General features: G+C 39.4%; 1 protein-coding gene across 2 annotated transcripts in view; it reads right to left on the reverse strand.

The window, feature by feature from the left end:
• Window positions 1–12,991, reverse strand: part of LOC129722311 (uncharacterized) — a 207,193-nt gene that overhangs the window by 31,669 nt on the left and 162,533 nt on the right. Inside the window, exon 2 of one of the 2 annotated variants that reach the window (XM_055675660.1) lies at window positions 2,726–2,854. The exons of the other annotated variant lie outside the window; for it this stretch is intronic. Within the exon in view, the coding sequence (XP_055531635.1) occupies window positions 2,726–2,854 (129 nt within the window). The remainder of the gene's footprint in view (window positions 1–2,725; window positions 2,855–12,991) is intronic. 2 annotated transcript variants of the gene reach the window in all.

The following is a 12,991-nucleotide window of genomic DNA, read 5'->3' on the forward strand; positions in this document are numbered from 1 at the left end:
TCACAAATTTCTTCATAACTCAAGATTAAATCAAATAATAAAGTAAATGGAACCAAATTTGGCATGTGGAGGTTTTTGGGAGCAAAAAATATTTTCATGGTGGTTCGACATTCCTCCCACTTCTGGATGGGAGGGCTCTCATACAAATCAAACACAAATTCCCATGGTGGTTTGACACATACACAAACTAAACAAATATTTCAACCAGGTTTACCGAAAAACAGCCTAAAACGATTCGGTGGATGCACAGGAGCCTAAATTCGACTCCAGACGCCATTGTTCAATTTAAGATGGAAACTTCCGGTTTCTATCCGGATATCATTTTGAAATCAAGATGGTGACTGCCGGTTTCTGAAAAACTGCGGAAAGTTACCAAATACCACCCAATATTAGTGTTTCCGGAATCGTAATGATTCAACATTTTGAATTGTAGGATCACGACTTTTGGTGTCTGGAACATAGCCGAAAATGGCCAAATACCATGAGTGTTTCTTCGACCAGAATGACGCTCAGAGGCCAGAAATTGTCTTTAAATGCTATTTTGAAATTCAAGATGGTGACTTCCGGTATCTGAAGAACAGCGGCAAATGATAAAATACCACCCAATATGGGTGTGTCCGGAATCGTAATGATGCACTGAAGTCACAAATCGACCTCAAACAACATTTTGAATTGTAAAATGGCAACTCCCGGTTTTTGGCACACAGCCAAAAATGGCCGATTTCCATCCAATATTAGTGTCTCCGGAACCAGAATAATGCACAGAAGCTAAAAATCGATCACAGACACCATTTTGAATTCGAAGATGGCGACTTTCGGTGTCTGGGAATCAGCCAAAAATGGCTGATTTCCATCCAATATGAGTATCTTCGGAACCAGAACGATACACAGGAGCTAGAATCGACCACAGACACCATTTTCAATTTTAAGATGGTGACTTCCGGTTTCTGGAAAACAGCCAGAAATGACTGAATAACACCTAAGATGGGTGTTACTATCCCTCGCTATCTTAAACCGGAATGACGCTCTGGGGCCAGAAACTGAATTGTAAGATTGCAACTTCTGAGAAACAGCCGAAAATAACCGAATACTACTACGTATAAATATTTCCGAAATCGAAATGTTGTATAAAATCCATTGACCCTTTTTTTGGAAGATTTGGACCACTGCGACCATTGTATTCATCTTTTGTGGTAAGCATTGACCCTGGACACCGTTTTGAATTTGGAGATGACCACTTTCAGTTTCTGGAAAACAACGAAAATAACTGAATACCACCCAATATTGGTATTTCCGGTGATGTACAAAAGCCAAAAGTCGAGGATGTTGTCAATCCGATTAAACCATTTATTTCAAACGTCGTGTTTTTGCCACTAAATGTGTACCTTCCTCATTAATCATTCAAATACAGTTCGCTAAAGTAAGCAATTTGAGTAAATTTCTGACGAGAATGTCCCAGAATTGAACACCTATATTGAAAAGGTAATTGTAAAGTAATTCTAAAAAAAAATTCTTGATGAAGTAATATTTCTATTGAAGAAAACAATTGTTGAATCAGGGAGAACTGATAAAGAATCTAATCACAGTTATGAAAATGAAGAACAAGAAGTGGAAGATGTTATTTGATTTTAATAGAAAAAACATACATTTCATCAAGATCCAGTTGATTTAAGGATTCGTCCATGAACTACGAAAAGTGCGAACAAATAATTAAAATTGGATGACGTGCTTTATGGACAGCCCAAAATTAAAAAAGAATGCCAGATTCGTGTTCAGCACTTTAAAATTATATAAATACCATGTTTTTGTCGCATTTATCGACACTTTTTTTGCTTGGCCTGCCTTTGTATGCAGTCGCCCCACTGTGCGCTGCTATTCAACCATGTGTCACTTTCTCTGCGTCTGATTGGCTGCGCTATTGATTTCCTAAGATTTTACTTCTGAGACCGCAAGTGCTTCTTACTTCTCGTGTTGATTTCTGCTAGGGACATATTAGCCTGCTACTTTGGAGCATGGCTTTTGTCGTGGTGCGTCTTGGGCACGAGCTCATTTGGAAGCAATTGTAATTTTTATCAAAAATAACATTGAAATCGAATATTTCAGAATAAGCTTCGTCATAATCGTACATTAGATAGATCCTACAATAGTCCTATACGTTCAATGTCGCTTAAAAACAATTAGAAGTGCTGTAAATGGCGTGAATGCTTAACTGGTGCGTTTTGTACAGTATCCCCTAGTATGGGTTGTTAAGCACGCTCTATGGTAATTGATTATGCGGGTTGGAACGGGCAATTTCGTGAAAAGGCAAGCAATCTCCAGCAAAATATACAGTAATCCAATTAAAAAGTCTTAAATTATGGTTGCTATACTATGCAATATATTTTCACTAGCTACAAGCTAATAAAACTTACTGACTTTACTGATGATGAGGAGATATGTTTTCAATACAATTACAAAATATGAATATGATTGACATAAATTTTTTTTGAGTATATAAGAGTATACATGGAAGAATGATTCATAGTTGGTGGAAAATAAAGTTTGTTATGAAGAACAGTTCGATAGTTCGAAACAATCTGAGCACATTTGTTTATTACAGAAGCGGGTGAATTTTATTAAATCCTTCCACCAACAACAAATGAAATGAATGTATGCAGTCTATTTATTGCAGAGCTAAGTAAGTAAACTTTATCTTTTGGGTAACACTAGTGTTATGATTACGTACCTGGATACCGTGCCTGCTGCGGTGCCAGCGAGGGGTAGTAACAGAAGGGATGTGTCATGTGTGCTGGAAAGTAATGATACATGCGTGGCGTGTAGCTCGGGGGTGCAGCCGTAACCAGTGCAACGCGATCTAGAAGAATAATAGCAACGGAAAGAAACGGTTGTTTGTTTGTGTTTCGGTGCTTGAGGTACTAGTTGTTGTTCGTTGGAGTAGCATATCCAATTTGGAACTCTAGCCCATTAATGGTTGTGTGCGTGTATGTGCGGTGAAATTAAAACAAAAAAAAAAAAGGAAATAGCATCTGACAACCCTGCAGATTACCACATTCTAGCGGCTAACAAAAACAAACACTTGAAATAAACACACTGTGAAGTGCCAACAAATGGGTGATTATTGTTTAGTTTATGTACAGAACCTTTTCCAATAATATTCGGATCACCTATGGGGAGGAGCAAAACAATAAAACAGCAACATAAGTGCAATAAAAAAGTTGAAAAGCAACTCGCTTCCTAGTGGGTACGATTGATCAGACTTAATTTAGCGTTTTATGACAGTCGGCCTCCGCAGCCTTCATACCGAGACTCTTTGACGGGGCAGTAGTCTGGACTATCGTCATTTAACGCAGAATACCGTTGCCACATGAGTGAAGTCAACCATTATTAGAACCTCAGTTCTAGAGGGTTAGGAAACAGAGCAATCAGTCGGCAGCGTCGTAAGTTTTATCACCGCTTCTTTTCGCGCACTTGTCAGAGAGAAAGAGAGCAGCAGAAAAAATATCCCACATTAATTATTCCGTCTAGGGGCGGCCATATAAAGAAACCGTTGAGGTGGTTGACAACGTGTGAGAACTTTCGGTGTCCGGTTTGATTCGTATCGGGTCCCACCAGAGCGTCATTACGGTTCTCCAGCAACAGCAGCAGCAGTAGTAATTGACATTGAATAGCTCACATCCGAATGAGGAAATCCGCACTGTTTCTCAGCAGTCTCAGTCAGCAGTCAATAAAAAATATCTAGTTGCAGATTTCAACAGCAATTTTGAACTTATTTCCGAATAGTTTTTTTTTTTTTCTTGAGAATGATCTTGTTCTGCTGTCGCAGATAATGGTCAGTTCCTGGAAAGAAACTGGGAAAAATGTAATGCCAACGTTTAATGAAACACCTTCTGACACCCCCCGATGAGAGATTTCGCGCCAAGTTACTAGGAAATTGCATCCAATTAAAACATGCTGTAGTAGTTTTTACAATAAATATTTTCGCCCAATTACCACGATGCGTTCTAGAATTTTTTTTTCTAAGAGATAAATGTCTAGCTTTTTACCGTTAGGTGCAAATATAAGGCATATCAAATAATGCAATTCGGAATAACATCATAAACATTCAGATGAATTAATCGAATGATTTTTTATTGTGCAAACCTCAGAAATGTTAAAAACCAAGCTCGAGATTATCGAGTTAATAATGACTCTCATGGAGTTTTAAAAGTATTTCCATATTCTAGAGCAAGATATCTTCTCTTTGCCATTCACCAGCCATTCACCAAATTGCGTCACATGACCCTAGTCCGTGTGATGTGGCGAAAATCTCCGTTAAATCTCTAAATAGTGATTGGATTTCTACCTTAACAGGCTGCCTATTTTTGTTTCTGTATAAATACTATACTCTGTCAATATTTAATAAAAAACTGAAATCTTTGTAAAAAATTCGAAATGGGTGAATTTGAAAACTATTCCAAATAACTGGCCATGCTCGCATGAAATCCCTCCAATAATCCTGCCAGCGTGGCCAGAAATCACGAAGAATGGCATTCCTAGCATTACAGCGTCTCCGTCTGCGTCAGTCCAGCCAGCCGGAGGTTCGATTGTTGCCCCCTTTTGCGCCAATGGTAATGAGTGCCCTGAGCTGGAAGATAAACACTCAGCAGGAAAACTACTCGGTATTTCTGGCGGAATTTGCGGAACGTCTGCCAGGGCGGCGACAATGACGTAGCGAGCGGTTTCGTTCCGTGTTGGCCCTGATTGTGCGATTATCTTGCGCAGCCTATGCTAATTCTGGCCGCGAACGGACGGCAAGAACCGACCGATGGACCGCGTACGACAATGAGGAAGAAAATTGCTGTTCATCGATTCGCGCGCAGTTTTGCGCAGTGAATTTTTCGAATTCTCGAATCAGGTAGACATATTTCTGTGATGGTTTCAATTGAATTGTCGTTGACTAGTGTGGTTCTTTCGAGAAAAAACAACGCTTCTGTTACCATGCTCTGCTCTTTGAATAATGACTTCATTAGTGCGAACGAAGTTTACCACGGAAAGAACTTGTGTTGTAGCATTCAAACAACTGCGCAAATATTTACCCTTCATAATCCACTCATCATGGAATATGGTTTAATGTTTCCGTTCCGAGGCTCCCCGGCCGGACAGGCAACATCGTTTACTGGAGATTTTTACTTTCGAATGTTCACCACAGTTGAAGAGGCGACTTCAACGCGGCCCTACGCGAGAGGCGGCATACGTGTGTGCACTCTCTTATCTCATCCCGTCGTCGCGATGTAACCACGTTCGGCACATCGCCCCCTCGGGAAACATTTACCTTCTTCTTATTCCGTCGCCTTACCAAGACGTTATTCGTACTATTCTGAGCATGTTTTCGGAAACATTTCTCCTTGCACACTGGACCAGAGTTCGCAATTGTTAGAGTCACCAGTGCAAGTAACAGGTGTGGACTTAGGGAATAAGTTCAAATAAATTTTAGGACAGTTTGGCTTAAGAAACTCAGATGAAATCTCACCCAATCCAACCCTGGCGGTCAGTGCGTCTCAGCATACAGCCCCCGGACTGTTGTTGCCCGGTTGGCTCGCGGTTTTACCCATGGTAAACAAGCAAACGAAAATATGCAAATATGCGCGACCTATGCGATGCATGGTAGCAACTGGGCACCGGCCGCCGCAAGTGTGAACGTAAAGAAGTGACGATACGACGTCCGAACGTCGTGTCGCATTGTACATACCAAATACTTACTACGGAAAAGGTTTGCATAGCGAGTGCGGCTGCAGCGGGATTCATTTGCAAGAAGAGTCCCGCCCGGCGGCATTACCGAGTAAATACTCCGAACAACTGCGTGAGCTTTTGCAAGTGAGAGGGCAGCTATTGAACAGTCATGTCAGCCGCTGGGCATCGACATGTAGAACGAAAAAAGGGCTTGACTGAAAAGTTCTTCAAGTTGTCGCCTTCGCCACCGCGAAGACGAACAAAATACCAATGGGTTATAGTGACGGCGATAACACTTGAACATCACCCAGATATGTCGAACTGAATTTGCGAGTTGCAAGATTGAGGCTAATTTTCGAAATCATTTTCTCGTCAGAAGCAACAAACCATGAAATATGAGAACGCCAGCCGAGCTGCAAGCTTCAAATAATTGATCTAGTAAAAAGCACCGTTCTGCAGACGAGGCTCTCCGGAAGCGATCCAACTGCCAGCTGCAGCCCAGCAACAACAGCACCAGGGGCATCACCCTTGCCGGCACACAACAGCCGGCAGAGATGAATTATGTTTTGTTTTGACTGGTGCTGCTTGTACCCTACCCTTCCGAACACGAAGAATTACCTGAACTTAATGATTGATTTTGGGTTTGATCGGTAGCGCACTATTTCGCGAGAAGGTCAAATCAACTACGGTGCAGGTGACCTAAGCTAATGGACGACTAAATTCGATACAGGAAGAGCGGAAAAGCGCTGGAGAAGATTGCCGGAAGAAGATGAACGCAAAGCTTACCGCTTTCATCGTTCAGTGAGTGAAGTTTACCTCTTACCCGTTCAGAATTTTGACAGTTTTACAGTCTGAAACATAATTTTATCAGATTATATACGGTCTTTTTGTAAACAAACTTTCAGAGTGCTACTTCTAATTAAGTTCTAGACCCGTAGTTGGATCACATTCCTGTACATAAGTTGCGAGTTACTAACTGGATGGTTTAGGAATTCCTTCAGTAATAACTCGATTCGTAAGTTTAGTTTTGTTCTGAGACTTATCTGATAACGACCAATGAAAAAACTAAATTTTTCATAAGCTTTAAAAACTGCTAAAGTTTGCACGTTTTACACTGAATTTTTAATATGAGCATGAAAGTTTCACAATACTCTGGTACAATGCAATGTAATTATTATATTTGAGAACAAATTTAAATTATTTTCTAAACCACATAACAGATTAATGCCATTCCGTAAGCCGTAAAAACACACACACCTATTTAAAAAACTAGAAAACATAAAAAATTTCAAATAAAATAAAAGTTACTGGAAAACAACAAAGAAATCAAATATAGTGACGGATATATTTGGATGCGGTATATTTTCCCAAATCTGTATCATATTTTCAGTTCGCTTATTTTTCACTTTCCCTGCTACACACATTGTCTGCCTTAATGAACTCGAATTTTCACGGGTAAAAACCGTTGTTAAAAATTGAAAATAGCTCGAAAAATTTAATAAAAACGTTTCAAAATTTATAGCCTGCTGCTCAAGACCAAAAAAGTAGAAATAAGTAATCAACCATATTGTGGTCACCGTGGCTCTGTGGTTGGCGATGTCGGTCGGCTAGCTCTCCTACACGGTTATGATATCGGGTTCGATTCCCGATCGAGTCAAGGAACTTTTCGAGCTGGAAATTTTCTCGACTCAGCACTGGGGCACGGTGTATCGTTGTACTTATCCTACACATGCAAAATGTGCCAAAAACAATATCAATAACGAATTCTCTCAACTATAATCTAGTTGATCGAGACCGCTATTAGCCCCAAGGCTAAGCGTGCGATATTGTTTTTTAAGTATTAAACCATTCCCGTGTTAGTCCTATAAAATCTCATGAAGGACCGATAAAGGCAGACAAATGATTTTAAGGTAGACCTGGATCACTGCAAAATGGTTTTGAAATTTCAAAAAATGTCAACCTAAAAATCGCCCCGAGAAAGCAAAATAAAGGTTGGGTTTCGTAGGCGTACGGTTACAGGGTCCGCTTTGACAAATGGATGGTCATGGATTCAAATCTTAGAAAAATCCAGGCCATTCGATGTCAACGGATTTGAGCATAGGTTTACTCTCAAGAACCCCACTGACTGAAAACACACAGTTAAAACCTCTCCAGGGATTTACAATTCTTGATTATATTAGTAAAAGGAACGAATCTCGAAACAGTGAACGTAAAATAGAAGAGTGAAAAATCATGCACACAAGCACGGATAACAGTATAAGCATGTCACTGACTCTCAATAGTGATATTGCTTACAAAAGAAGTGCTGACGCTGTTCTCCTGATGGTATTCTACGGCCATGAGTGTCGATCGGGCCAAGAGGTGTACCAAGCAAACCAACATGTGGGTATCAATAAGCTGACCACGTGGCACGAATGTCGGGGGAGCGATCAGCGAAGAAAATAATCAGTAAAGAGCCTGACAAAGGTCGGCGACTCCGTGATAGATCCCGTACTCGTTGGATGTGTGGTGTGGATGAGATCAAGATGTAGAGACATTCTCTGGGAATCGGCAGTGGGTCGCTAATAATAGTCACCATTAAAGTACGGTAATGGAAGAAGTGCGGAATACAGCAGACACACGGGCGATATCACAATAGATAAATATTTCTGGTCGTAGTGAGTGGTCCATACAGGATGAACTTTTTTCTACCGATCAAAACATTCGAAACTAAGCGTTCAACTCATTGATAATGCGTCTGACAAAAGTTGTGTTATAGCTAAGACTCATTTGTTAGCTAAGTTACAAACAAAGCACTCTATTTTTAAAGACGAAGAAGTGAATAAAACTAAAATGTTTCTCCGTAGGACGATAGTTCTAGCCCTCCAGTTTCAAAATATGAAAGCCCACAAACACTTTATCGGTAGAAATTTGTTTTATCCTCGATTTTTGATTGTTTATTCAAAAAAAATATATCTTTTAATTTAAAAACAATACAAAAACAAAATATCTAAAATCTGAAAACAACAACTTTTTTGGTTAAAATCTCTTTTTTGTGTGGAAATATCTTTTCTACGTTAAACCAGCTTAAAATGAGAGCAAAAACATTTCATTCAGTTATGTTCTTTCTTCACTTTATAGGCATAATATTGAAACCCAAGTCTTCCGGATTAGGGTTTGCAATCCCGGGAACGATTTCCCGGGAATAACCTTCTCCGGGATTCCCGGATCCCGGGAATAGGAATATTGATTCCCGGGATCCCGGGATTCCCGAGTTCCTCGAAATATTTCGCAAGATTTAATATAATTTCCCATGAAATATTGCAAAAAAAAATTAAATATCGTATCAAAACGCGAAACTTACGTCTTAAAAGTGTATCAATATTTGTCAAGGTGTAAATATTTGCTCGAAATGACGTTCAATATTTGCTTGTCGTGTAATATCAGATTATTCACTTAAATTATTTGTTAAAAATATTTGCTGTCTTATTCAGTAAACGAAAAATCAAGAAAATATTTAGTTAGTTCACTACTAAGCGAATAGTTGCCTGATTTTTTCTTTGTTCATTGATAAAAATGTTTAAAACCAGAAAATTGATAAAAAAAATAAAGCCTGTAAACCAAAGGGACCAGAAATAAATAAATAAATAAAACTCAGTCAGTGTTATCTGGTTCGTGGCCGCGATTTCACATAAAAAATCATTTTTGCAGGTAAATTACGTAGGCATTCAAATGCTCTAAAACCTGCCTGCCTAACACTCCGCTTTATCTTCAGCAAACTAGAAGCAAACTAGAAGACTCTTCACCAGAGGTAATTCAGTGAACTTAAGCAAAGTTTCACGGAAGGAAATTACATTATTTAGGCCTAACGGAAAATTGTCAGCGGATCTGAAGCGATTTTTCGACGACATAAAAACCCTGAAAACTGCTCTTCTGCTAACATTTGAGACAAAAATCGATCATGATTTTCTAGTGTGAACTTGAATAAGTTTTGTTTTTTAATTCGTTTTTCATGCGAATTGATAGTGAAATCGGAAACGACTTTTTGATACCTTTTAATAATAAACTTTATTCAAAATCTCTTTTTTGCTAGGGTTTTCTTTCCATTCCCGGTTTCCGGGAATTCCCGGGAAATGAGATTTTTTATTCCCGTTTCCCGGGAAATCAATTCCCGGAATATTGCAAATTCCGGATACGCATGAAGTCAATATGCAATAACCTTGAACTTGAGCTTAAGCTTGATTGATCTCACCCACTGGTTGCTATTTCGTTACTGACCAGGATCAACCAGAATTGCACATCGAATTTATCAATCATTGCCTTGGGATTTAGCTATTCGATGTGCATCTCCAGTGAGGGGCATGCTGATCAGTACCGACGCCTGCCGGTCCAGAACGTAGATCAAAGGAAGGAAGGAAAGGAAAGTTAGTTCGGTACTTGTTGCTACTAGAGGCCGGATATACTCCTGCACACTCCACATGCATCACGGGTATGGGAGAGATTTGTGTTAGTGTTTGTCGCGTTCTTTTTCGAAATTGATCCGTATGGCGATTCTAATTCTATCGATTGCGAGAGAGATTTTCGTCCGTGTCTTGGATACTTGAATGCGGGAAAAAGCCATCTCGAAGTGGCGAAACGTTTCGGCATTCATTCGAAGAGCGTGGAATTCACCATCCACAAGTTCGGGGAGCTTGCAGAAAAACACGTCCATCTGACTGTAATCTGGACCGAAAGGTAATCGACCTCATCAACCACAACTGATCGATGCCCATACAGAATTTGGCCATAAAAGCTGGGACATCGATCAAAATAGTACAGCGAATCAAGAAGCGGAATAACCTGAAGACATGTAAGAAGCAGAGAGTGTCACAACAAATGGCTGAACAAAAATCTCGAGCCAAAACCAGAGCCCAGAAGCTGTATCATCAGATTGTGCAGACGCCAGATACGTGCATTCTCATGGACGATGAAACTTTTGCAAAAGAGGATTGCAGTACGTTTCCGGGACCACAGTTCTACACTGCAGCTATTGGCGAGGATGTGAGTGACCACGAGAAGTCGATTGAGGTGAAAAATTTGGCCAGAAAGTGCTTGAGTGGCAGGTAATCTGCTTCTGCGGATTGAAATGGGTGAGTTTTTTACAAAAGAAATTAAAAAGAAATTAAAAGAAAGAAATCAAAAGGATCAAATCAAAAGGAGTGTATGAAGTAAAGGTTGCTTCCACTATAGACGCTTAGTTCGCTCTAAAATGGTTTGAGAACAACAATATCGACTTCGTTTGAAAAGACATAAACCCATCCAATTGTCCCCAGCTTCGTTCCATAGACGGATATTTGGCTAACGTCAAATAGATTTTCCAGAAGGTACGGCCGAGACTTCAAGAAAAACTAGAATGCTGCGGCCAAGAAATGTGATCAAACTTTTTACTTATTTTTCTTTATACATTGTAAGAATAAGCTTTTTAAAGCAATTCCGAACTGTTACTTTGTTGAATGAGTAATAAAATAAATTCTGTGATAAAAAATGTGTTTATAACTTATTTTTGAAACACTCCTTAACTTGGGGTAAATTTTCTAAAGCAAGTCGTTCACTGTGAAAACTCGGCACGCACCCTGTACTCCTACAGTATCGGTGCAATGGTAACGTAGGGAATCGAATGTTCTCTTTATTGGGTATACGTTTGGTTGAGCGAATAATTCAAACGCTTACGAGAGCCATCCGTTCTACCAGAATCGGAGTTATTCACCAGGCTTGTACCATTCGAAATTTGATCCAGTTTTGAAACAATTTGATTATTCTAATGTTGGATTTTCATCGACTTTTTTGAATTCAGTTATTACGTTATGGAACTCATTCAATGGAATTTGCTTAAATGCCAACCCAAGACAAACCATTTTTCACGTTCAAGCTGGCACCCAAAGACGCTCTGGAGTTCAAAAATATTATTCCAATTGTCATCCGAAATCCACAACGTTTCATACCCACAGAGCCGGATTTAAGGGGGGGCCAGGGGGCCCCGGGCCCCCACATTTTTGGGGCCCCCACAAAACGAGAAAAAGTTCTTTTCTCTATCAAAAATGAGATTCAATCAAAAGTTCAATTTACAGCAAGAAAATTGAACAGACCATTTCAATTCGAAACTTTTCTTCAGTGTTATTTTTTCGCGAGCGCCAATATCACAACTACATCCAAGATCGTTCGATTCTCTTGGAATGACACACATTAACACACCATTTGAATCGAACCAGCGCGCATGGGAGATCAAGCAGGAAAGAAAATACATAATCCACAAGTTTTTTTAATGCATTGCTGTTGATTCCGAAAATAAGTTTACTTGTCCGAATCAGGGATACCAGATTTGCGTTGTAAAATGCAAATGTTCAGAGTCCGTGTGCAGATTTTATTGACCTGCAGATGTGTGTAGTTTTTTCCTAGTTTCTGTAGATTATTGCCAGCGTAGCCTTATATTTGCGCAGTCTTTCTCGAATTGTGTGCAAATTTTTGCCTGCGGATCGCATTTTTTTTTCAAATTGCGGCAGGTTTTTTTCAGATATCAAGAAAATATTTCCGGATTTCGAGCAGTTGCAGACATCTTTCGAAAACATCTGGCATCTCTGGTCCAAATCAGTTAGATCTGGCTATAAACAGTGAGCAAGAACCGAATTTATTATTATATTTATTCAAAATGAGCTGTCACCACAAAACCTCGCGTATATCAAAGTGGAGCTCAAAAAAGATGATTACATGAAGAAAAAAATCAAAAACTCGTTAGTGCCTTGCAAAAATTATTTTATTTAAGGATTTATTTGAGCCTAATGATCTCGAACGCAACTGGAGAAAGGTCTTTTTCGAAGATGAAACTGATTGAAAATAGGTTGCGTACGACTATGAAGAGTGAAAGGCTGTCAAACTTAGCATTGTTAAGTTGAGAGTACAATATTCTGAAGGAGCTGAATGTTGATAATTCAATCAATAAGTTCTCTGCAAAAAAAAAAAAACTCGTAAAAAAAAATCTAGCAAATTTTTGTTAACTTTTCAATAACAAATAAATGTTTTTAACTCGTATGATAAAAAAACGGGTTTGTTTTATTTTGGGGCCCCCACTGAAAACTGGGCCCCGGGCCCCCACAATCGTAAATCCGGCTCTGCATACCCATGTAACAAAACTGGTTTTATCAAGGTTTTATAGCGCTGTTTTGGCTGTATTGAGCGCTATAAAAACTTTGATAAAACTCAGATTGTTACTAGGGATACCGTAAGAAATAGAAACATTCTCTGAATTATAAACCCTAACATACTTGAA

This window comes from Wyeomyia smithii, chromosome 2, assembly GCF_029784165.1.
Source record: "Wyeomyia smithii strain HCP4-BCI-WySm-NY-G18 chromosome 2, ASM2978416v1, whole genome shotgun sequence".
NCBI classification, from domain to species: domain Eukaryota; kingdom Metazoa; phylum Arthropoda; class Insecta; order Diptera; family Culicidae; genus Wyeomyia; species Wyeomyia smithii.